The 27,425-nt window shown below is 36.5% G+C and overlaps 1 protein-coding gene across 21 annotated transcripts in view; it reads right to left on the bottom strand.

Annotated features, from left to right (window-relative positions):
• CAMK2D (calcium/calmodulin dependent protein kinase II delta) overlaps positions 1-27,425 on the bottom strand; it is a 316,290-nt gene that overhangs the window by 189,783 nt on the left and 99,082 nt on the right. For all 21 annotated transcript variants that reach the window (XM_043569767.1, XM_043569809.1, XM_043569848.1 and 18 more), the window contains exon 3: positions 24,208-24,267. In XM_043569767.1, coding sequence (XP_043425702.1) covers positions 24,208-24,267 — 60 coding nt within the window. The remainder of the gene's footprint in view (positions 1-24,207; positions 24,268-27,425) is intronic.

Raw genomic sequence — 27,425 nt, 5'->3', positions numbered from 1 at the left:
CGCTTGGGGATGGTATAACAAGGAAATATTTATATAAAGATATAATGATAGCTTACATAGTATGAGAAAGCACTTTCTGATGGATTTTTCAAGTCTGACTTGTAAGAAAGAACTAATCAAAATCAAGGTCTTTTCTTTGATAACCATTTCTGCTTCCTCTAGGTGTGCATAAATCTAATCGCAAAGATTTTTGAATGTAGATCAGATTCTCAATTCAATCTAGGTGCTGTGAATATTTGACTATTAGTAAAAATGCAAAGAAAGTAAGGTCCCTTCAAGCTCGAAAATGTTATGATTTAGGTAGGGAATTGTTCCACAAATAATGGGCACTATGATAGGTCATTTACATATTGAATTTCCAAGCCTCATTAAACTGTGAAGTGGTTTTCTTCTCAATTTTACAAACTTTGTTTTCATACAAAAGAAGGATTAAGAACGTGTTTCTAGGGGCGCCTGGGTGGCGCAGTCGGTTAAGCGTCCGACTTCAGCCAGGTCACGATCTTGCGGTCCGGGAGTTCGAGCCCCGCGTCGGGCTCTGGGCTGATGGCTCAGAGCCTGGAGCCTGTTTCCGATTCTGTGTCTCCCTCTCTCTCTGCCCCTCCCCTGTTCATGCTCTGTCTCTCTCTGTCCCAAAAATAAATAAATGTTGAAAAAAAAATTAAAAAAAAAAAAAGAACGTGTTTCTATAAAATAAGTAGTACAATAGAAGATCCAGGACTCCAAAACAGGTCTGTTTTACTTGAAAGCCAATACTTTCAAACTAGTCTTCAAAAATATATGTTAAGGGGTGCCTGGGTGGCTCAGTTGGTTAAGCATCTGAATGTTGATTTCAGCTCAGGTCATGATCTTACAATTCCTGAGAGAGCCGCACATCAGGTTCCATGATAATTAGTGGAGAGCCTGCTTCAGATTCTCTTTTTCTCCCTCTCTCTCTGCTCCTCCCCTGTTTGTGTTCTCTCTCTCTCTCTCTCTCTCAAAATAAATAAACTTTAAAAATATGGTAAGTTAAATACTTTATATTTAACCCCTACAGGAAGACGGAGTGGGCATAATGTGAATCAGGGAGTAGAAAATGAGAATGTAGATGTACTCTGCTTATGATTTTTAGTTAATAGCTTTTTGGGGTTTTATAGGAAATCTACATTTATGGTCTATCTGTTAAGTTTATAGTTAATCTGTAAAAGGTGAGAAGGGACGTCTTTAGCAAATGTGATGTATGTTGCACCGATATTCTGCTGGTGGGGAGCTATACAGCATGTCTCTTGTTAAGACAGGTACCCTTTCTGACTGGTTGGTACTCAGGCAACACTAGTTGCTAAATATTTTAAATATCATTCCTGGTTGCTGTCAACTCCTGATTTTCTATCTCCAACCTCAAACTCCCACCAAACTGCAGACTCATCTGCAATAATGTATTTGACATGTTCACTTGAAGGTCCAATTGGCATTTTTAAATTTATGTGCCAGTGACTACTCCTCTACTCGTCCCTTACCACACATCCCCACCCTTAGCCATGCCCATCTCCACCTGGGGCAACTCTATCCTTCCAATTTCTCAAAATCTATCTTTGAGTCACCTCTGTCTGTGACAGAGTTGCACCTTTATACTCAGTTGCACCTTTAAAGCACATCCTGAATCTGACTGTGGTGCTCCACCTCCACTACTGCTATTCTGACTCAAGACACCGATCCCAACAACTGTCTCTGAACTGGTGTCCCAGGCTCTGCTTTGCCCTTGTGGTCCTCCATCAAAAAGGAGTACCGTAATCCTCCTCAAAGACAAGCCAGATCAGTTCGCTTCTCTCCTCAGAACTTTCCAAAACCTTCCCATCTCAGCGTGGGCTGCCATAACAAAATACCCCAGACTTGGGTGGCTCAAACAAGCCATGTTTATTTCTTATAGCTCCAGAGACGAGGAAATTCCAGATCAAGGCGCTGGCACATTTGGTTCCTGATGAGAACTCTCTTCCTGGCTTGCAGAGGTCAGCCGCCTCAATGTGTCTTCATGTGATGGGGGGTGGCAGGCAGTAGCTCTGATGTCTCTTCCTCTTCACATAAGGGCACTAATCCTATCCTGAGGTTCCCCTCCCGTGACTTCATATTAACCTAATTATCTCACAGAAGTCCTACAACAAATGCCACCACATTGGAAATCAATGCTTCAACATAGGAACTGGACGGAGACACACACACTCAGTCCATAACACCATCTCACTAGGAGACAAAGTGAAGGTCCTTACCACAACCTGGATGCTCCTGTCACCTATCCAATGGCATCACCTCCAACCTCCTGCCCCCTCATTCCACACCACATAGGTCTGTGTGTTGCTCTCAGGAACGTCAGGCAAGCTCCCAGCTCACTAGTCCTGGTGAGGTTCATTCCTCCTCACTTCCTTCTGGGTTTGGCTCCCTTATCACAGTTTGTTTATCCCCAGCCCCTATACCGAGGGTGTACGCAGAATAAGTTCTAGGGATTTTGTCAGCTTTGTACATGGCCATATCACAGGTACCTATAACAGTAAATAATACAGCAGATACTCAACAAGTATTTACCAAGTGGAAGAATAAATCAGTAATGCTGAATTTTTTTTTGTAGGCCAAGTGTAATTCTAAATCTGCAACGATTTTCTTACAGTTCTCAAAACAGTTCTATATCCAAAATGGAGCATATCCTCAGTTTTGTTTAATTTTTCAAAATAACACAAAATAAATAAATCAAGCAGGATAAGAAAGTTGAAGGAGAGTAACACATAAAAGGGAATTATTTTAAGTTCCATTAGCAAGTTTCATAAACTTATGAGCCCTTATCTTTCTCCCCTGGGTTTCATTCGTGTTCGGTTTCAGAAATCCTCATTCAAGAAGCTAAATGCATTCTTTTGTTCTGGTTTGGGCACATGATTAACAATCTTTAGCAGCCAACAAACAAAAATCCAACTATTCAGTAGATCCCTTGAGATCTATCATCTGTAGATTTACTCTGATATTAAACTTGGATACAGATAGCTATAAAATATCTACCCAGTAAGATATAATCTGAATATTGTTTTCAGAAACTACAAAAGTGTAAGTTTTTTGCCTGAAGCTTGGTTCATAGGCTTTTACTGTGCAGGCCTCAACTGCCTGGGCAAACAAGAGCTGGAAAGCTCTTGAAATAACAATCGATTTTAAAATTTCAGACAAGGATTCTGGTGTCTGAACTGGTTCCCTAAGATTCTACACCAGCAAGAACAAACAGCAACCTTGTTCCCATGCACCCTTAACTGGATATGCAGCCTGATATCCTCCCTCTCCCAAATCTGCTTTTATGCATTCACTTCTTGGTGCCTCCTGATTTGTAGCTGAAGAGCCTGACCCACCAGTCACTCTTCTAACTTCTAAGGAGAAGGTCTGAGCTAGCAGTGTATGCAAATAATTCTGTACACTTGTGTGGGCACAGTATAAAGAAATTCAGATGAAGAAACGGTAGCCTGACTGGGAGATGAGGCTGAAAACTATTGAGCTGAACAGAAACACAGAAAACAGCTCTGATTAGACACGTGTGGGCACCGAGGGAGTATGAGATCAAGAGACAGAAGAGTATGAAAGCAAGGGAGAGAATTGTACAGTACAATAAGAAAAATGAGGTGTTTGGAGAAAGTGGAGTGAGGGTGAGAGGGCCAGGCAAGAAGTGTCCTCTTTTCTAAGTTGTGACTCCTATTAGGGATATCTCTGCAGGGGAAAGGTTAGATACTTACAAGGTACAGGATACAATGTTCTCTCAGTTCTGCCAGGTGCACTTTTAGGAAAACAGTTTAGAGTTAGAGGTAGGAGACAATTGAATCAGTTTGTTGCCTTAGCAAAGAGAGATTTAAGAAAATGGAACTTCACCCTCACTAAGCAGATACCTGCTTCTAAATAAAAAGCAAACTCACCAGGACTATGCTCCTATCCAGCTTTCACTCAACAACTTTAGTGAAAGTACTATTCAGATATTCCCCAGATGTCCCCAATTTGATTCTGCCAATAGGAAAGGAATGACTGAGACAAACCCAAGAACAACCCAAAGTGCCCCAACAGGGGGGAAATGTCAAAAGGGCAGAGCTTCCCATCTGAAGTACGTAACAATTTCAAATACTTTCTCCCTTTCCTAGGCGGCTAATACTGTGAATCAGACAAAAAATAATAAAAATAAAAATGCGCTGTAAATTATGAAAGCAAATATGAGCAGACATGATTATTATGCCATAGTTTGTGCTACACTGAATGACAACTTGAATGCTAGGTCTTGAAGATAAAATGTGAATGAAGTCCCTAAATCCAAGGAACTAAGTTTTGGAAGAATATGCAAATGTAAATAGGTAATGTTGTAACAGTGTACCTTGTAGCCTGCACAGCACCTCTGTGAAATTTTTAAAAAGCAGCCTTTGCACCAGCCTGACTCATCCCTCCAGCTAGGCACCTCTGTACACAAAAAACCTTCCCCAGACTACCGATTAGAGGTGTCAAGGATGGCAGAGGATTGATGTTAAAGACCTAAAAATAAATAAAAGAAGATTATCCAGGCTTGGGAGTGGGGGCGGGGGGGGGAGCAATTTCCCACAAAAGCGATGTAAATAAAAAGGCATCAAGAAAAGATGGAAAACTTAGAGATTATGGGCTGGGGCGGGTCCTATATGGCTGCATGGTAGAGAACGACTAAGGGAACTGAGATGTAAAAAATTTTGCAAAGTTGGGATGTCAGAAATTTAACCTGAGGAACTGGGGAACCAGGAAAAGATTTTAAGGAGAGGAGTGCCAGACCTGGTCTTCATTCTTAAAAGCCCCCCCTTTTTAAAAAATTTTAATGTTTGTTTATTTATTTATTTTGACGGGGGTAGGGGGAGGGGCAGAGAGAGAGGGAGACAGAATCTCAAAAGGCTCTGCTCTGTCAAGGCAGAGCCCAGCACCAGGTCAAACTCACAAACCGTAAGATGAAGACCTGAGTCGAAATCAGAGTTGGACGCTGAACTGAGCCACCCAGGTGCCCCAAAGCCCCCTTTCTTAGAAGCAAAGTGAAGAGTTGAAAGGAGGAAAGGTTTATTACAGCCTGTCTAAGTGGATAAAGAGGAGGCAACAGATTTAAAAGTCATTTAGGAAACTAAGTGAGAGGAATTGCTAAGTGATGATGTAAGTACAGAGGAAAGGAAAGAGGTGGGCGGGATGACACCAGGTTTCTGGTTTAGGCAAGGCCATAAGGTAAGGCAGGGAACCCAAGCAGAGGAGCAGGTTTGGGTAGGGGTCGTGTGGGGCAGCAGTGGAAAACAAGGCCCATTTTATGCATGATATTACTAGTAAGGTACCAGTACAGCATTCCAGAAAATATTCCAGTAGGTAGTGGGAAACACATCTGGACAGAAATATTAAACTGGAAAAAAAGTCGGTATGGGAGTAAAGAGCATATAAATGAGACGCCTGGGTAGATTTAAGAGATAGGCAAAGGAAGAGAGACTCAGGAAGAGGAGGGAAAAGAAGTTGTCAGAGACAAAGAATAAATCTAGAAAACACTACGTGTGACAAAAGCCAAAGCAGGTGACTCACACTTTCAACTATCGAGAGATCAAGTAAAACCAGAACCTAAAACATTTCACTGAACTTAGTAATAAGGAGGTGATTGCTAATCATGAGGAGAGCAGTTTCACGGCAACACATGAGCAGAAGCCTGAAGGCAGAGGCTGAGGAAGTGGAAACAGAATGCTTCTTTAAAATTAAAATTAAACAAACAAACTGCTCAATGAGAAGGAAATGGGGAGGAATTACTTAAATAGCTAACTGTTTAAATAATTTTTACATAGAAGGATGATTACCCAACATTATCCCCGGAACTGACTCATTTCACCTTCCATGGTTTGGGAAGAACATTGTTCCCTCCTCCCTAAATCTTGTCCTTGGAAATATTCAAATCTGCCCAATATCCTGTGTAAAACATTCCAGAGACAACACCAGCCTCTCTCTTCTCTGTATATCTAATTTGGGTACTTAACTGCATGCACTTTTAAACTGTTTCGTATTTTCATGTGTAAATGTCCTAACTTCCCACACAAGTAGGAAGCCCCTAACATGTCAACATTTGGTACCATGTGGGTCATATTTTAGTGCTTTATTTAAATAAAAAGTAATGCAGCTGCACACAGAGCTCGCATAGCTTTGAGCAGAGGAGGAAGTAAAGAACAGAAGGCTTGTGTAGTAGAAATGTGAACTTTGGAATCAAACAAATGTATTTGAATCTTGGTTCCACCCTTCATAAACAAAGTCACCTCAGGCAAATTAATTAATCTCTTTGAGACTGAGCTTCTTCATATGCACAGGGCACACAGCAGGTGCTCAATATTTACCGAATTGACTCAAAAAATGGAGATAATAATACCTGTAGAGTAGTTGGGAAAATTAAATATGATCATTACAAAAACTGCTTAGGCAACATATTTCAGTTTGCAAAATAAAGGGAAAAGGTTACAAACGTGAAATAAGAGGGTGGAGGATGCGTTAAATATGTGATGGGGATTAAGGACGCCACTTGTTGATGAGCAGCAGGTGTTGTATGGAAGTGATGAATCACTAAATTCTATACCTGGAACTAATATTACATTGTATGTTAAGTAACTGGAATTTAAATCATAACTTAAAAAATTAAGAACAAAAGAGAACAAACATCCAAGCAGTATTACAAAATCATTTATAAATAGATCTACAATCAAATTATATTAGATATAGCAGGAATTATCTCTTATATAACTAAAGGATTAGAAATCAAACAATCAAAACATCAGATAAATAAATCCCAGAAGTGAAAATCTTTCTCAGAAGACTAGTTATATTTCTTCAGTCTATATCTATTCAAATATATGCTAAAAACACGTGATTTTCAATGGAATGGGATAATTTTGTCTCCCACCAGGTTAGAGGTAAGAAGTGTAGAGGGATCAAGGAAAGGCAGTAGCACCAGTGTGGGGAGACAGAAGCAGGACATGGTATGGCAAGTTGGGAGGATGGAAGGTCAAGGCCAGAGGCAGCTATCACAGGTTGAGGTCACAAATAGAGCTTTCTGCAAAGTCACACATGGGGGCTCATGAGCCCAGACTTCAAGTGTGTAGAATAAATGGTCTAAAGCCCAGAAAGAACAAGTGAAGAAACAAGAGTTATGTCAGCAGGATCAATTACCAGCAGTGGGACAAGGCCTGGGACTGTGTTAATGGTCTTTTGAAAGCAGAATATTCTAATAGGTTGTCGACACAAAGTAAGAATTGTTCACCATTGTTGCAGCTCACAGTCTACAGCTGTACACAAGTAAGTGAATGAGAGTGGGTCAGTATTTCTCAGGCTCAGCAGCGGAAACCAGCAGCCCTTCCTTCCACTGACCATCTTGATAACCTACTGAAATGGCTCTGTGCCTAGATGTGGTGTGCTTATTTCTCCCACCGGGGGAGATTTCTGTTATATCCGAGGTACCAAGATGTTCAGCATGGCATTGCCCTCTCTGAGCAGTACCAAACTACCCTCCAGGACTCACACTCCACTGCCCCATTCTGATTAAACTGGGCAGAGTCTTTAAGGGGATCCAAGTCAGCTCTACTAGTGCCAGTAGATTTAAAGAACGTGGGAATTTCCTCATGAGATATTTGCAAACAAAGATAAATAAAATATGTTCTCTTCTGTATTCCCATAGAATGAATCCTCTGTTACATCAAAATTAGTTCACTGTAGTTTATACCCATTGTTGTCAGAATGGTTTTGTGTTATTAATAAAGGCAAATTCTCAACTGAGGCCCTTTCATAAAAGGTGCAGATCCTGGTAGACTCAGGGTGTTTGGGGAAGGATGGGGGAAAGATGAGATACAAAAAGGAAAGGACCGCAAAAATATCAGAATAAACAGAAAAGATACCACCCTGTCAGATTCGTGGCTTACAGAGCAGCAAATCTGCCAAAGGAAGACAAAACTGGCCTAGGTTATATATAAGGCAAAAATCTAAAATAGGAGAAAAAGTCAGGGCTCAGAGTTATTTTAGAAATAGCGCATGTATGTGTAAATTCAGAAGTAATCTGACAATTTTCAAGGAAAAACAACAAAGAAAGGTAAATTTTGAGTGATATCAGCTCAAGCTGTAAACCAAATTTAAGATTCAAAGGTTAACTAGGTGTGGTAGTTAGCTGATGAGAAGACAAAATGTGGGCAGCAACTCTCTAGAACCTCATTAATGAAGTGTTGGTGATTGCTTTACACTACAACGGCAAAGCTGCACCAAAGGACAAGAGATGGCATGGCCAGCAAAACGTAAAATACTTACAATTGGGTGTTTTACAGAGAAAGTTTGCCAAATCTTGCTGCAAAGCAAGGCTCCTTGTGGGCCTCTAAAGGAATCGGTGAGGACAGGACCAGCCTACTATAGAAGCAGGAGTTACACCAACAACCAACCCTCTTTCTCTACTCAACAGTTTAGTAAGTTCATCTAAACAGTAGGCATTTGCTTTGATGTGTGGAGCACTCAAAAACTAAGGGCTATCCCGTAAATGTCTAAGAATGAGGCTCACTAACCAAATCAGTAGATGATCTGGCAAGGGAAAAAAAAAATGTTGGCATTTGTTTGTAGTACAGTTCTGCTTCCGAGGGTATCACTAAAATGCTTCCCAAGATGGTGGGCAAGCAGCTGGAAGTTTTAGGTACCTGCCAGATAAAGGAGACAGTGACTCTGACCACTAGACAAAGATGCCTCAGATTCTCCAGGTTGCATGGGAAATATGTCAATGATTACTGAAAGGGTGTGGACCAAGATTCTAATAGGATGGGAATTTCAGACTAAGTGATAAGGGACTGTTTAGGAAGACCAGGCGGTAAAAAGAGATATATTAACTCATATGATTTGTTGACCTTCCAGACCTGGTAGAAGCCCTACGTTTGCTCTCCTGTTTTGCAGTTTGTCTTTAGGTGTGGGCTTTCCCTGGGCCGCTGATACTCATTTTAGCTAGATGAAAATCAAAGTTCCATTGAGGAACCCTCTGCTTGCATAAAACAACATAAATTAAAATTTATACTTTTTTTCCAATTTTATTAAAGGACATTCCTTTGTTCCATTTCAGATTATCTACACTTAATAAAAATATATGTTTATTAACATGTATTGTTTAATGCTTGCAACAGTTATTTATTGAGCACATACCCTTTTTTTTTAACGTTTATTTATTTTTGAGACAGAGAGAGACAGAGCATGAACGGCGGAGGGTCAGAGAGAGAGGGAGACACAGAATCTGAAACGGGCTCCAGGCTCTGAGCAGTCAGCATAGAGCCCAATGCGGGGCTCGAACTCACTGAACCACGAGATCGTGACCTGAGCCGAAGTCGGACGCTTAACCAACTGAGCCACCCAGGCACCCCTATTGAGCACATACCCTAAGCCGGATACTATTTTGTTCGTATAAGGGATATGAACGAACAACAGTTAACAAGCAAAGTCCCTGCCTTTATTGGGTTTTTATGTGCTAGTGCATAGAAAATTGATTTACTTTACTGGCTACTGAACAAGTAAATATTCAGTATCATGATAAATGCTACAGAAAACAAAGCAAGGAAGGAAGAATATAGGGAGCACAGGGTGGGCATGGGGAAGGAAAGTTGCTTTTTTATGCAGAGCTGTCAGGGGAAGCCTCCTGGATGAAGTCATGGTTGAGCAGAGGCCTAAAGGAAGTGAGCCAGCATCACTGCAGTGGGGAGAAGCAGTGCCCTCAGAAGGAACACAGGGTACAGCAGAGGAACCCCCAGGTACCCAGAGGGGCTGGGTCAGAGCAAGTGAGGGAGAGAGAAGAAAAGTAAGGTCCGGAAGGTAAAGGGACAGGTAATCCTTGGGTTGGGCCTCAGACCATTGTGAGGGCTGTAGGACTTGTCCCGAGTGACGTCAGAAGCCACTAAGCAGCTTTTGAGCAGAGAGACATGGTCAGAATTCACGGAGGTCAGAGCAATCCTGTTAAAATTAAGCAGGATCCTGCCACTTCACTAAACAATAAAATGTTCCCAAATTAAAGACAAATAACTACAACATAAACATGACCATTTGCATATTTTCTCAAAAAAAAAATAACACTTTCTAGTTTTTGGAAAAACCTCAGGAGAGAATTACAACTTTTTTTTTTCATTTTATTGTGAGATAAACACTTTGCAACCGCTATATTAACACATCACCGATTCAGATTAAATGGGGAGAAGACCTGTCAAACTTAAAGACTAAATAATCTCTTTGATTTAAATAAATTTCACTATCCTTTAGTGTGTGAAGAAATATGACTTGCCAACAATGCCTAATAAAACTTCTTTTAATAAACAGATTTTTAAAGAATTATAATTAGCATATGTCAGCACCAGTCTATGCTAGGTTACCTTCTGATTACAATGCAATTTCTATGCTTCACTTTAATTAGATATGTCTTAATTGTCTCAAAAGCAGTTTATACTCTACATTAGATGCATATCTATAATCTTACATTATTCATTTTCTTAAAATTTTTTTTTTTGGGGGGTGCATTAGTAATGTAAAGGTATAAGTAGGCATAAGTAAGTGTAAAAACTAGCTCAGTTTCTGTCCAGAGGTTTAATTACCAAGGGGGCTGGGTGGTATTTCTCCCTTCCACAGTCAGGTTGCATCTCCAATCTAAAAATGCATGCTTTTTGATAACACATTGGAGAGAAATGGAGAGAAATTTGTGAATCCTTTTATGTGAATTATAAAATCATTAAGACTAACATGAGAGTCACATTTAAGATTAAGAGACCATTTTACTTTATTTCTTCAAAGTAAGTCTTGTTCCATTTTAATATGATATCTATTGCCAAAAGGTCCATATTTGGGCTCTACTGGTCTCTGGAATATTCCAAACTACATGAAATATTGGTGTCAATATACAATTTTACGGACAGGGACAAAAGTTTATCTGAACAAGTTTCAAAATCCAAAAAGGATAAAATCAAAATGAGTCACAATAAAGATAAAATTATCTTCCAGATAATTACTTCTTTCTTATCCACATGTGATTCTTGGGAGGTAGTCTCATTTTACTTCAATATTGACTTACAGAGTTTATTCATAGTTTTAAATTAAAAAAAAACTTTCAATATGTAAATATCCTTTTTCAGTGATTTAGGACAAATCTATATTCTAAGCTGTGACATCATTTATGACTGACATTTAAACTAGTTCTTTATTTTTCTACTCTTTTGTTAAATGGGAATATTTTAGAAAGTTTTGCTCACAGGATAGTCTATATAAGTATCATTGCTTACTTGGCCTTCATTTAAAGGGACATACTAGGGGCGCCTGGGTGGCTCAGTCGGTTAAGTGGCTGACTTCAGCTCAGGTCATGATCTCGCGGTCCGTGAGTTCGAGCCCCGCGTCAGGCTCTGTGCTGACCGCTCAGAGCCTGGAGCCTGTTTCGGATTCTGTGTCTCCCTCTCTCTCTGACCCTCTCCCATTCATGCTCTGTCTCTCTCTGTCTCAAAAATAAATAAAGTTAAAAAAAAATTAAAAAAAAAATAAAGGGACATACTTTTTTTTTTTTTTTAATAAGGAAATTGCCTGGGTCCACAGTTAAACCAAATAAGTGTGACTCTTTGTCATATCATTGCTATTCTTACCTTATATCAGGGTTTCTCAATCTCAGCACCATTAATATTTTGGACCAAATAATTCATTATTGTGCAATGTTGGATGTTAGAAGCATCTGAGGCCTCTACTCAATTGATGCCAGATGGGCACCTCCAGTTATAATGACCAGAACACATACTGCCAAATGTCCCCAGGAAGAAGAAACAGTAAAGGCTACAAAATCACCCCAGGTTGAAAACCTACCTTAAATCAATGAATTTTTTGCTTTTTGGGGGTGGGGGAAAGGGAATGGCCTAATCTCATTTCTCTTGTCCATATTATGAATATATTCTTAGAAAGTGACCAGGAGATGTAATTTAACTTTAAAGGGCAGATTTATAAAAGGAGTATCAAAAGAAAACGTTGCTAGAATAATCTATAGATATGAGAATGACATTTGAAAACCATGTTTTATCATAGCTCTTCTCTTATAAATTTCTTAAGAAATAAGTTTAAATATACATTTGGTACTACCAGCTTTTAAATGAGAAATTGTTTGGGGGATAGCAATTGGCAGAAGAAAAAAATATGATCTTCAATTTCACAATAGCTCCAACAAAATTAAGCCTGCTAATGAAACATAGTCTTAATCCTTTCCTTATAGTTAGAAGAGTATAAACTGATATAAGCCTATCTAAAGTCAACACATTTAAACCATTTTTGCTAAAATGAAAAGAAGCCTATATTGCTTTTTGTACACTTCCAAATATTTTGTCCCCAAAATATAACTTCCTTTTATTCATCCACAATAAAATTTTATAAATTTTATATACAAATTTGTCTTAAGGCACATTCAGAATAAAAATAATCTAAGAAAATTATTGTTGTTATTGGTCTTAAAAAATCATTTTCATACTCTTTACAACTAGATATCAGTCATCATCTGTCTTTGACCATCTTCATAATCCTCACACTGCTGTGTACACATTTATCCACTTTCACTATCCCTTGCATGTAAATCTTAAAAATACTTTTCATACTCTCTAGAGTTCTATGTGGTCTCCACATGTAAGTCAGATAGGATATATAATTAATTATAAAGTTAATGAGCCAATAAACGATATACATTTGGCTAAGTCATGAGAGACCAGTGAGAAGTGATCCTTTCTCCAGTTGATAGAATATGGGGGAAAGAACACTCTAGAAATGTTCAGCCACAGTTAAGTGTTGAGGTTGGTGTAGTGACTATCCTACTTGTTCAAAAGGTACTTTGAGAAGCCAATTTGACAGTCTTTATTTCCTGCATGAAAAAAAGAACCCAAAATCAAAAGTCTAGCTACATTCAAGTCTTGGCCTAGGAGGAATGATCATAACCACTGCCAACCACTGCCATCCTGAAGATGAATGCTCAAATGGGGAGAGGCTTGCAGTTTTTAGCAAAAAGTGAATGATCAGGGTTTTATGAGGTGTTATTTGCAACGTTGATTTTTCCTTCTTTGTCCATGCCCCCCCCCGCCGAAGGTATTTTCCAATCTTTAAAAATAATTTTATCATGTTCTCAAATCAACTAAATTTCTAATTTCTTCCACCTTCCTTTTCCTTTGTCCCTTATTAATGATATCAACATCTCTCCAGTCACCCTAACTGGAAACCTCACAGAAACCACTTTCTATCTCATTTACCACAATTTAACTTCTGCCCAAGATCTTCTAATTCTACCTTCACAATATCTCTAGTATCTTTGCCCTTCTTGCCATCTCTGTTTCAATTACCATGGTTCAGGAATTCATCATTTGTCTTATGCATAAACTAATTCAAAAGACTTTCAAATGCTCTTTCAACACAAATTTCTCCTGACTCCAAAAAATTATGTTTAGGGGCGCCTGGGTGGCGCACTTGGTTAGGCGTCCGACTTCAGCCAGGTCACGATCTCGCGGTCCGAGAGTTCGAGCCCCGCGTCAGGCTCTGGGCTAATGGCTCAGAGCCTGGAGCCTGTTTCCGATTCTGTCTCCCTCTCTCTCTGCCCCTCCCCCGTTCAGGCTCTGTCTCTCTCTGTCCCAAAAATAAATAAACGTTGAAAAAAATTTTTTTTTTAAAAAAACAAAAAATTATGTTTATTACTGCCAACTTTTTCTTCTAAGAAACCAATATGAGTCAACTAAATACATCTTTAATAATGCCACATTTCTAAAGATTAGAAATCAAACACTTTGGCATAGAAAAGTCAAGACTCTATCTTATCATTCCCAATCAAGCTTTAAGGCCAATATACAGATTATACTCTAGTCATTCCAGATTTTCTATCATTCTTCAAGTGTAACCATAGACTTTTACAACTGATCTTTTCCTTTTGTTTTGTCGTTCTATACTGCTATTGAATACAATACCTACTTCTTTATGGCAAAAATTCTTTTCATTATCCAATGTATTCCAGCTAAAATGCTTAGTTTATTCCTTAGTGCTCTCATGGCACATTAGTAATAGATTCATTAAAGTTTGTAGCCACAATGTATTTTAGTTGCACACATAACTCTCTGCCCTCCAAAACTGTGAGCTTGTGGTCAAGGACTATGATTCATTCATCTTTGTAGGCTTTCAGTATTTTAACTGCAACAGAGTTAGCAGTATTCAACTCATTGCTTAATAGTAATCACTGGAAACAGAAGACAACTTGCAAATTACATATACTTTTATTCTGCTCATCTTTTTTGTCATTTTATCTTTACCTACACTGGTATAATTCTTTAATTCTGAAATCAAATATGGATTAAAAAAAAACCACTCATCTAATGATGAGTTTTAAGAAATTAAAAGAAAAAAATAATAGTTTACTTTTTATTTTTATTTTTACTTTTAAATTTATTTTGAGAGAGCGAGCAAGAGCATTCATACACACTACTGCAGGGAAGAGGCAGAGAGAGAGGGGGAGAGAGAATCCCACACAGCCTCTGTGTGGACTGTTAGATCTGAGCCGAGATCAAGAGTTGGACATTAACTAAATGAGCTACCAGGCACCCCAGAAAAAATAATATGTAGAAAGAAATTAAATAAGTATATTTTATTATATTTTTCAAAAGCTTTTAAGAAATGTTTTCAGAGCTAAGCAAAATATAACACTGTTTCAACAATTCAATTTGAAAGTAGAGCTCTGCTCTCAGTAAAAAATAGATTAATAATTAAAGCACAGATGTGTATGTGCATTTTTTAACAAATCCAACATAAGGTCATCTATATATGCAAAATCACTGATACCTAATGAAATCATAATTCAGAATATCCTTATGGTGGAAATTTAAGTTTCCAGTTTTTGTTAGTCAAATAATCCATTTTCTGAACAGAACACATGACAGACAAGATTTCCTCTACTTCAAATAATGGACTCATAAAAATTACTGCTACCTTCCTTGGTGGTTAACATTGCAGGTTACAGAAATTTTTCTTATTCTATGCATTTGGTTGAACTACTTACACATAAACTCATCACTAAAAATTTGAAAGTAATCTTTGAAGAATAAACTATAAAAACTACTGACCTTCAATAGTGTGGACAGAATATTACCAAGCAGTTTGTATCATTTCATAGGAAATGTATAAATTATGACAGTACAAAATGTGAAAAAATACCTTAAGAAGAATTCAAGTTATATTACTGTTTGTACCTATTTCCTTTCCTTCAACACAGGCTTTTAGCCTTTTACACTAAATAATCAACAAAATGAATATATCAAACAACAATCTGACATAATCATTACTCTACAGCAAGACCATTAGAGCTGGGGTAGTTTTGGGGAAGCAGATGTGAATCAAATACAAAGAACAAACACTTCTACCTGTGGAACATTTTAAAAGAGAATATGTTCTTCAAATTTATAAAGAATAAGAATATAGAGCTACCTCTCCTAAAGTGGCAACTTTTCTATCAAACTAAACCATGGTTACCGTACAAAATGCTAGAAATAAATGTATAATGGGACTCTAAATTACACTTTCAAAAGTTATCTGAAAACTCTAAATTAGTATTCTTTTGTCTATTCTATTAAAATAAGTTATAGGCAAAGATAAAAATAAGCTATAAGCAATAATTGCTTAAAACACTCCCCCTCCCGCACACACATATATGCACAACTCCAAGGGTTTATCTGATCTTAGAATCCATCATCTCATAAGTGTCATATCCTGATTCTTTTTCTACAAATTAAAGAATAGTTTTTTTTTAATTATCATATGTTACACATCAGCTACTGTTGTTAGTTTCCTTAACCTTCATTGTTTTCTGACAAATATTTCTCACTCACTTTCCCCATCAATAAGAGAGGAGAGTAAAAGATATTCTTGCATAGCAAGTAAATAATTAATTCAGGATCAGATATGACTGCTTAAAAGGTTTTTCACCAAGACAATAAAAACGATTGGCATTAAAATATAATTAGTTCTACAGTATCTGTATTTGCCATAAGTATTTCAATAATCTCATGCTGATATTTCCCCCAGAGAATAAGAACTAGAAATAAATAGAATTATATAATATCTGCAGCAAAGGATCTCAGTCTGCTGTTATTTTAACGAATTTTCATAAAATTTGGAGATCCGTATTAAACAACAATGTGAATAATTCAGAATTACACAACTTGAGAATGGCACTTGTTTGTGTTGAAGATTACAAGACTGGATGCATGGAAAGCATTTAGATTACTGCCTGATAACACAGTCAACAGTTCTCCTGTTAATTCTAGTGACAAAGTTCATTGGAATTCCAACCTAATATTTTTTTCTTTTATTCAGGGCATCTTCAACGCTTAACACAATAGCTTATTGTATCTAAGTTTATTTTTATTGCAAAACTATCAGAAGAAAGGGAAACAGCAATGATTTTTAAAGGATTAAAAGGTTCCTCAGATCTTTTCAGGGATTCCAGGTTACAGGAGTTATTCTTACCCAGGGTGAGGTAAGGGAATGGAGAGTGGATTCTATCAAGCCCCAGTAAAACAAGCAAACAAAGAAACAAAAAGGTGCTAGTAATGTTTGGAATTATTTTTTCTTTCATAGTTTCAGTGTAGGGCACAATTCTGAGCCCAAGAAACTGTGAGAAACTTTCAATATTCTGGTACGAGAATCTACCCTGAACTTAGCGAAGCCAAGACAAAATGGACATAAAATAGGTTTAGAAGAACAAAACAGAAGATATATTTAGGCATTATGCGTTGATAAATCAAAGTGTACTATTCAGTAGTCCAAATCACAAATTGTCCTTCATTTGTAACAGAAGAATCATTTATTCTCTATAGTTTCATATAAAATCCAACTATTCTAATATAACACAGGAAAGTGGCTATTTCACTGATACAGGTAAAAAATAATTTATTTACAAAGAAGCCAATAAAAAGGACTCATATTCAAACACTAATTAAAAGTGAATTTAAAATGTTATCTTGTATCAACAATTTTTATATCCATATTTTATCTTTCTACCAAATAATTTGTTTGCTGAAGATGATGATAAATTTAACTTTCAAGCAAGAATTATGAAGGGCCCATCACTGGTACCATAATAAATGAACAAAAGAAAAAAGAAAAAGCTACAGTGGATAATGAGAAATTTTGAAAATAATTATTTGCTGGATAAAAAAAAACACCTTTCTGTGCTGTTTCTCACATTTGTGAAGAGAGAGTAATCAATTCTGCAGACAATAAGATATTCTGAGAAGTAATTTAGCCTTTACACCAAATAATCAAGATAAAGAGGTGAGATTTAACCAAATAAAAGGTGAATATAAAACAAGAGTACTTTGCCTTGTTACTACTGAATAGTGTTAAATTACCTTTTATCTACTGAAAAGTCAGTAGAGCAAGTTGTTTAGCAATAAAAATTACTTATTCTTATATAATTACAAACTGTTATGAATATTAGGCATAATTGCCAATAATGGAGGAGGTCATAGAGAAAAACTTTAAGTGTCACTCTCTTGCAATGTTGTTATATTTCTCACAACATTGAAAAAGACTTTTGAGTATCATTCATAAAATCATTAACTTTGTTTCCTCAGCACACTAATTAACATTTACTCTGCACTAACTGTGTTCTCCTTTCCCATGAGACTCTTGCAAAGGATTCCAAACTGGAATATCATAACAAATAGACCTATAAGGCATTTTAATCATTTGCTAACTAACTACTGGGAATATTTAAGTATTTATTGAATTTAGGCTTGCACAGTGTGATTCGAGTGTTTCTTAAAAATTCTAGGAACCTGGAAGAGGACTGCATGCAGAGTAGAACAAAAATGTAAAATTTTGCTAAAAGCAAAAGTCCAAAAAACAATCAATCAACACACACCACCACCACCACCACCAAACAAAAGTGACTTAATTTTGTCTTGTGAAAATCAAAGGTATGACATTTAAATCAAGGATTATTTGCAAAGACTAGGGAGATCTCAGATTGAAGTTGAAATATTAGTTTTACAGTAGGACACCATGCCTCCTAAGGTCAGGGAAAAGAAAAGACACTACATGCAAAATGAAGTAATAAGCAGGTTGTGCATTTTTAATCCCTTTGGAGATCTGTGTGTGACCTTGGGCATTATCTCCCTACTGAACCCTCCAATCTCTATCTGCAGAATCTAGGTTGGATTTAGATAATTCCTAAAGGCTCTTCCAGTTTTACATTCTAGGAAAAGAAAGTTATATAAATCCTAGATGCCATAAATTATCACTCATGAGTATGGAAAAACCTGCTTATATAGAAAGTGTCAGAGCAGAATAAAGTGGGGTTCACAGAGTCTATAGACTTTTCCACTAATATTGTGACTTTAATTTTCTATTGCATCTTATAATGAGTGATTTTGTTTATGTGTTTTGGGGTAGTGGCTGAGAGGCCTGGTAGGAAGGTAGTAATCACTAAGGTATTATGATGTTATCTCAGAATGGTTAACTCACTGTACTAGGGGTCTGAGGGTAATAATACAGACTAGATTTTTTTTTTAAGGCCACATAGCCCTTCCTTTGGCTCCTGGGATTCATTGAGCCATATCAGTAAAGGCTTACCTTACAAAGGAGGTATTGATCCTCTACAAATACAAATGTTCCTTTACACTTTCAAAAAACTGTCTTGCTCTTTCTAAAGTCTACACAAAGTGTAACTTCAGGTCTTCAGAGAATGGGATAGCCCAGCAACAAAATTTATCATCCCACAAACCGAAAAGCTATCTCACATATCGATCTCCTTACAAATAAAGGGTAAGTGTGTATCTTCTCACTTGGGACCTCAGATAGGTTAGATCAGAGTTCTTGATATTTTCTCTTCCTTTCTTGCCCCACTTCTTTTCAGATTCATATAGTCGCAGTAAATGAGCATTTTGCCTGATCTCCCAAAACTCCCTGTTTAAATTATTTGGACTTCACCAAAGGTTTCAATAAATTCCTCAATAATAATGTTTACCAAAGATCAAGTATGAAAACAACAGAAATATAAAATAATTTTGAGAACAATTTGGCTATTGCCTCAAGTATTTTATTTCACTACCTTAAAGGTATTTTTCCCTCACTTTAGTAGATATGCTAACATATATAGCTCAAACTATTTGATTTACCCCAGATCTGTTTATACCTCAAGAAAAAATGAGCCCATTTTATTAAAATAAAGGATGAACATAACAATAAAAAAATAAGCTAATTAACAGAAGATTGAGGTGGGATATTATCTCCACATTTCTTTAACACCTGAAGATAAAGTTAGCTATAATCTTTCTAGTTAGGGGTTCAACCAGAATTGTCAAGCCAGCTGCTCTAAATGCAGGGAAAAGATGGAGCTGCTCAGGAAACTGCCTGCACTCCCAAATTTGTTGAGCCAAAAGACGCATGGTGCTTTCTTGTGGACTATGTGGAGCACACAGAAAAGAGGTCCACCTGTAGCTATTTAAATTCTTACCAAAAAGATGGTGCCAAGGGTGATAAACACCTTAATTAGTTCTAATGAACTAATGAAGCACTATATCATCTCTGATTGTGCTGAGGTGACTACAGTCCATTTTACAAATAGCAGACAGAACAAATCAGATGACAACACACTTTTGCTTAAGACCCTTCTTCTGGCTTCTCATTGCACTTAGAATAAAACCTAAACAACTCTAACCTGGCTTACAAGGCCCTACGTGGTCAGGCACCTACCTATCCTTCGGACCTATGGCAGGTTGCTCTCTCCTTCACTCATGGTAGGTTCCACGCTGATCCTCTGACTCTTCCCCCTAACAGGGAAGTTCACTCTGCCTGTAACCTTTTCTCCCTAAGGTTCTTCATCATGGATTCTTGTCTTACAGATATCAATTTAAATGTGACCCCTGCAGACATATCTTGCCTGGCAAGCCACTCTAAAGTAGTGACAAAGACTGTCCCCTTGACCAAAATGTAGGCTCCTTTGAGCCCACTTTTTGACTAGGCCTTGTCTCAGCCCTATACTCAACCTGGCTAAGATAGTCTTAGCAAAGAATCTTACCAAGTTATCCCTCCATCTTTGATATGTGATTGCCCCTGGCATCTGATCAAGTTCTTCATCCCTCACCATTGATGTCAAAGTCTATGGCCTTCCTTTAATAAGACTCTTGTTAGTAGTTTAGTAAGTTCATTAAGAATCCCCCCACGTTTGATATCTCCTCTTAGTAATCTTCACTTCATTGACCCCTCATTCTGCTCCCTGGCTATAAATCCCTACTTGTCTCTACTGTATTTGAAATTGAGCTAAACTCTTTACCCTAATGCAATAATATAGAATAAAATCTGTCTATTGACTTTAATGAGTGTCTGATTCTGTTTCTCTTTGATAGCAGCCACCCAATCCTCTGGTGTCAAATTACCCTATTTTAATTCTCTGCATAGAACTAATCTCCATGACATAATGATGGCCATTTATGGTCTATCTCCTTACACTATGGTGTGACCTTTGGGAAAAGCAGGGATATTGTTTCTCTTGATTCCCACTTCATCTCCACCAGTGTGCTGAGCCTAGAAACCTGCTGGCAACGGCTATACACTAAATAAATTTTGTTGAGTAAGACAATTTAAAAAATTATATTTTCATGGTTTATCTAAATGGGTATGAAAGCATGTAGAAGAGAATACCAAAAGTTATCATTACACATAAGATCTATCCACAAAAGGCAGAAATAAATACCACAAATCTTAAAAGTTGTTTCCTTTGGTTTCTTCTTTAGAAATCACTGTATTTTCCAAAATTTCCACTGTGTGTTTTACTTTGAAAATCAGAAAAGCATTAAAAAAAAACACTAAAGAAAAAAAAAAGTGGCTTATGAATTAACAATTTCAGTTGGTTTATAATGTGTTTCTTCAAGAGAAACATTTTCCTTGTAAGTTCTCAGATTATCAATTCTGTGCCAAGAGAAAGGCCCATAAAAAAATAAAAAAAGTAACCAGCAAATTTTCACAGGAGAAAAAATTGTCAAAAGTTGTATTTTCTTCCTTCAAGTTCTAAAACCTGAGATTTTAAGGTAACCAGGCAAAAAACAGAATAGAGGAAAGGAAAAAGAGGATAAGAGTCCCATACTAGATATCACATCTATTCAGGAGAATCAAGACCAAATGCTGTTTTTCTAGAGTGAACTGAAGCAGTAGTGAGTAAGCACGAGTGATCTATGTGACACCGTTAACCAAGTGCAATAATCTCAACAGGAACAGCAGGACTCTGCTTATTGCACGGTTTGCCTCTACTCTTCAGTATAATCTCAGATGTCCATTATGGCATCCATCTTTAGTTTGCTGCTACTATTTTTTTGACAATTACTGTTGGTGTTTAATCATCTCTCTTTACATAACAACATACAACATCGTCAGATTGCATAACATGAAGATCAATTAAGATAATCAATTAAGATAACACAGAATGAAAAGCAGCTCAAACACATTTCTCGAAGTAGAAAAAAAGTTTTGGTGGAATCCACTGGATGAGCTCTGGCCTCTGAGTTTTTACATCTGCTGTCTGTTCCCTCTGTCTGTTGATGCTTTTTTCACCAGAGAGTCAAATGACTTGCTTCCTCCTGTTCTTCAGGTCTTCCAGTTTCATTCTCAGGGAAGTCACCCTGACCAACTATCTAAAATCAAAATCCCCCAACATTCCCAATTTCCATTCCCTGCTTTATTTTTCTTCTCAGTACCTATCACAATATATAATATCCTATACTTTGTTTATTTTCTGTCCACCCCAAAAATGCAACCTATATGAGGGCAGATATAATGGTCTGTTGTATTACTGCTATATTACCAGAGAATTAACTTGTTGAATGAATGAATAATATGAATGAATTTGCCACTGTTATCATTTCTGAGAGTGAGTCTTAGAAGTATAACCTATCGATGATTCATACCCTGCAGTACGGAGTCACTAAAAATCTTTCTTGTGATTATAAACAGATCCCAGAATTCAAGGACCTGTAATTTCATAGTTGCTTTCATACTCCTGAACTCTTGAGAGATGGAAGAAAATCTCAAGTGAGGCAACCAAGGAGCCATGATATTGGCTGCTATGGACCACTGAAAAAAATTATATGTAGTGGCAGGGTATGTAAAAGGTGCTGTCTAGCTCAGAAAACTTTAGAACTTTCCCCCATGAACAACTTCCCCTTCGTTAGTAAGGTTATTCTACACGGGTTTTCAAAATGAAAATTGTTCTTGTTTTAGTTTGAGTGTCTTTAGAATGTTTGACTTTGGTCTCCTAGAGGAAATGAGGACAACTAGTTTCATTATCTACAAAAACTGAGTTTCACAGAAAGACCCTGATTAAAAACAAAATAACAACTCTTGTTCATAAGAATAACAAGTGCATAAAATTTCATTTTATCTTAAACCTGAGCATGAACAGTACTCTTTAAACCATAGTGGGTCATATTGTGTAATTTCTCACTAGCCAATATTATGGGCTGAACTGTGTCTTTCCAAATTGATGGTGATCTTATAAGAAGAGAAAATTACAACAGAGACAAGACCATGTAAAGACAGAGGGAGAAGACATCTATCTACAATCCTAGGAGGGAAGTCTCAGAAGAAACAAACCTTGCCAACACCTTGATCTCAGATTTCTTACTTCGAGAATTGTGAGAAAATAAATGTCTCTGTTAAAGCCATCTAATCTGTTGTAGTTTGTTATGGCAGCCCTAGCAAAATAATATAGCTAACAAAGAAATGCCAAAGACTGTCATCAGGGTAAAATACTTAAAAAGAGGTAGATTTACATTTCAGCATTGTTTTGTTCTCTCTCCAACCAAAAGGTTCACTTTAGACAGCTGCTAGTTTGTTAAGGCTTCAGATTTACTTGGCAGTATCCATTCATTCACTTAAGAATCTAACGGGGCGCCTGGGTGGCTCAGTCGGTTAGGCGGCCGACTTCGGCTCAGGTCATGATCTCGCGGTCCGTGAGTTCGAGCCCCACGTCGGGCTCTGTGCTGACAGCTCGGAACCTGGAGCCTGTTTCAGACTCTGTGTCTCCCTGTCTCTCTGACCCTCCCCCGTTCATGCTCTGTCTCTCTCTGTCTCAAAAATAAATAAACGTTAAAAAAAAAATTTAAAAAAAAAAAAAAATTAAAAAAAAAAAAAAAAAAGAATCTAAGAAGTATGCAGGATACTAAAAACTACAAGAGGAACAGAAATTGAATGGTCCTATTCATAAAAATAGAAGAACTATAAACTTTCTCAGTGAATGATTTTGCAATTCTACCACATTATCACTCCCTCTCTCACTACCTTTATATCACAGTTTGGTTGACAAGAAATCTCACCAGAGATGGGTAGTGCTATTTATCCAAAATAATCAAAACTATTGTCACAGAATCATGTTCTTGTTCTTTTTGTTTTTCTTGTTGCTCTTTTTCTTCCCTTTGTTTCTTCTATTTTTCTTATATTCAGCATTTTTTAAAATTTTGAACATTATCATGCTATTTTGTAATTCATGAGGGATAATATTCTAAAATAACTTTACTAGTTTCTGGAAAAGAATCAATGATTATAAGAAAAACTCCTCACAGGACAGGGTAAAAAGTAATTTAGCTGACTAAAATAATGACATACATTCTGTCTCCAAATTTCAGCAATGGCAGAAAATCCTTGAAAACACATAAAAGGACTATTAACCTAATGATACTTTATATTATTTTTAAAGTGCCAATACACATAGAATTGCTACCTTTTGAAAAACTTTTCAAAAATTGTAAAGAATCAAATGTAATCAAGACCAAAAATTAGGAATTTATTTCTTAAAAGTTGAAAATAGTCTACAGGGAGTCTGGGTGGTTCATTAGGTTGGGTATCTGACTTTGACTGAAGTCATGATCTCACCGGTCAGAGTTCAAGCCCCTCAGAGCTCGAGCCCAGCGTCTGGCTCTGTGCTGACAGCTCAGAGCCTGAAGCCTGTTTCAGATTCTGTGTATCTTTTTCTCTGCCCACCCTCCCTCTCTCTGTCTCTGTCTCTGTCTCTCTTTCTCTCTCTCAAAAATAAACATTAAAATTAAAAAAATTTAAGTTTCAAATAGTCTAAATTACTAAAGCAACATTTTTATTATGGTTAAACAATCCATAACATAAGCCTTAGTTAACATTTAAAATACACTGAAAAGATTTCCTTACCAATATTGGGGTGCTTCAAAAGACGGCAAATTCTAGCTTCTCTTTCCAGTTTCTGATGATCTGTTTAAAAAGAATAATAAAAATAAATCACAGCTCTTAGCAAAAAAGATTAAAAGACAAAAAAAGCATATCAAAATGACATAAAGTCTTTACATTTATTGATCTTTTGATCTCTTTTTAAAAAGTGATAATTTGTAACTAGGTGAACATAGCATAGTTGAACAATCTAATTTTCTTTCTTTTTCATTGGCTTGATACTTGATAGAATGAGATATAGAACAGAGCTGAATTTAGGTAGGTTGGAGAAAACAGTGAAAATGGCACAATAGTATTCTTTTACCTTAAGTATATATTATTATAACAATTTACCTAACCCAAAATAGACATACACATTTAAGCAGAGGGTGCCTATCTAGACACTGGAATGCCATGGAAACAGTGCTAAGTAGGGTTATAGTTTGTCCCTAATGAAAAGGATTTCCTGTCCTGTCATATTTTCTATCAACCACTCTTCATTGTTGGTTCAACTTCCTAGGTTTATGATGTTCTTCCTTCTATCAGAGACTTCCAAAAATCCCAAATTGCCTGCTTATCTTCACCCTTCTAGGTATCCCTAACCACTTCTCTGAAAGAGCATGACCACTGTAACTTGCATTTTAAGAACTATTCAGACACTCTTCTTTGGCTTCTTTGTGGTGGTTCATATGTATATATTTACAACCAAAATCAATGGCCAAATTACAAAATAAATGGCAAAAAAGAATAGGGCAGAAACACATGTTTCCAATAAGGACAGCACTGCAGAGTGGTCATTAGCTGACAGCCTTACATAAATAACTGACTTAAATCTTACAATAGCCCTGTGAGAACAGGCAACATTATATCTATCTTCAAAATATAAAAAATAAGGCATAAAGAGGTTAACTGATTTGCCCTAGACTATAAAGTTAGTGGCATCTACCAAATCAGTTCTCATTAAGTAGAATCATAAAAGAGCCTTAAGAGAAGGAGGGGAACACCCATCTAACTACCCACGTATGGTGTATACCAATCATCCTCAACCTCTGTCGTCTCAGAAGCCCTTAGAACTCTTAAAAATTACTGAGAACCCCAAGGAGTTTTATTTATATGGGTTAGATCTGTTAATATTTACTCTATGAGAAACAAAACTAAGAAAAACATTATATATTAATTCATTTAAAAATAATGAACCCATTATATTAACATAAGTTACTGCATTTAGTTTTTAAACATTTTATTTGGAATTAACAAACTTACAGAAAATTTGAAGAACAGTACTAAAAACACTTATATACAGATAAATTTATTAACATTTTACCCATTTAAAAACTCATTTATGCTCTTTCCCTATGTATATATGTCTGTGTATAGCTTTACACATTTAATTAATATACAAATATACATACAAATAAATGGGTTTATACTATTTTTTTTCTGAACCATTTGAGTGTATGTTACAAACATCAGGGCTCTTTTCCCCTAAAATTTCAGTGTGTATTACCTAAGAACTGTGATCTTCTCTTATAATCACAGACACTACAGTTACCAGCTTCAGCAACTGTCACATTGATACTTTATCATCCATATTCTAACTTTGTCTATTTAACCCAAGGATGCCCTTTAAAGGATTTTTCTCCCTTTAGTGGAGGATGCAGTCCAGGGCCAGATATGGCACTTAGTTGTCACTTCTCTTCAGTTTCCTTTAATCTGGAATATTTCATAGTTTTTGTCTTTTATGACCCAACAGTTTTGAAGAATTCCATCATGTCTATCTTTGAAAAAGAATGATTCTCATTTTGGTATTGTCAAATGTTCGCTCCTGATTTTATTTAGGCTATACATTCTCAGCTAGAACATTTTCCTTTTCAGGCTATCACATCTGGAGGTATACATTGTCCAAACGCTTCTCAAAAGTGTAACTTTGATTACCAGGTTAAGGTGCTGTTGAATTTCTCTGCTGAATATTACTATTCTTATTTTTCCTTTGTAACTAATTAATATGTGATGAGACTTTTTATGGTCAGGAAAACATTCTGCTCTTCATCAAAATTTCCCTCTAGTTTAGCATTCAGTGAGGATTCCTGTCTGAACCAGTCTTTACTTTGATGGTAGCAAAATGTTGATTTTCTAACTCTACCACAATAACATACTTTTCATGAAAAATACTGTTTTTTTTAAAGTTAATGTCATTTTCATAAGAACATATGAGGACAGATAGTATCTATGCTTGCGATAAATATAGCATAATGTATAAACTTTTCCAATTATTATGTTGTACACCTGAAACTATTATAACATGTCAATTATACTCAAAAAATGATTTTGAAATGAAAAAATAAAGAGCAGCATGGTTTTACATTTTTGGAAATCTCTTTGATGTCTGGCTTAATAGAAGACAGCTGTATTCTCATGTTTGCTTCTATATTCAATCTATTGCAATATGTTGTTTTGTTTGAAGTAAATGAAGAAAATCTGACCTTGTAAGGTTATATAGTTGGAAAACAGTATTGTCACAGTCTTTTCAGATAATTGTGGATATTATGTTTTAATATTATCCCCAAACTCCAACAAGTGGTAGTTTCTTAAAGGTTAGTTGCCATGCGAAATCTGAAATCTTATCAATGTACTTCCCAAACCATATCAATGAAGTCATGAACTTTAATGTTTAAATCAAATTAATTTTCAACATTAATATAATACATTTTCTAATATAGTAAAATTTTACTCCGTTACATTAAAATTCATTGCTCTTTCTTGTACTTCGAATCTTTTACACCAAAGCATAATATTATAATGTGATGCACCAACCATTTGGAAAATACTGGTTTAGTGCATTATGTAGTTCTTCCAAACACTGACACATTTTGTTACCTACTGTCATAAAAACAATTGTTAATATCACCACTAATATAATCAGAACAATATTTAAAATTTGGGAATTCATCACGTTCTCATGGGTAAACATAAGTTTTCCAAAATTCTAATTTTTGTTTGAAAGTTTGAATTGTGTTACTAGCAATAAATGTCAATAGCCTTCCTTCAAGCAATAGGCTCACTTTGTTCATTTTTGATAAAATGTCTCTCAAAAACCTAAGTCTGAATAATCATAACTAGTTTTTCAGTTGTAATTTCAAGTAAAAATGGTGTTCCCTGAGAGTACCTAGTTCAGCTTCCAACTGAAACAACTACAGGGTACT

The sequence above is a fragment of the Prionailurus bengalensis genome, chromosome B1, assembly GCF_016509475.1.
Source record: "Prionailurus bengalensis isolate Pbe53 chromosome B1, Fcat_Pben_1.1_paternal_pri, whole genome shotgun sequence".
NCBI classification, from domain to species: domain Eukaryota; kingdom Metazoa; phylum Chordata; class Mammalia; order Carnivora; family Felidae; genus Prionailurus; species Prionailurus bengalensis.
The sequence above is the reverse complement of the archived record's forward strand: the minus strand, read 5'-3'. Positions and strand labels throughout refer to the sequence as shown.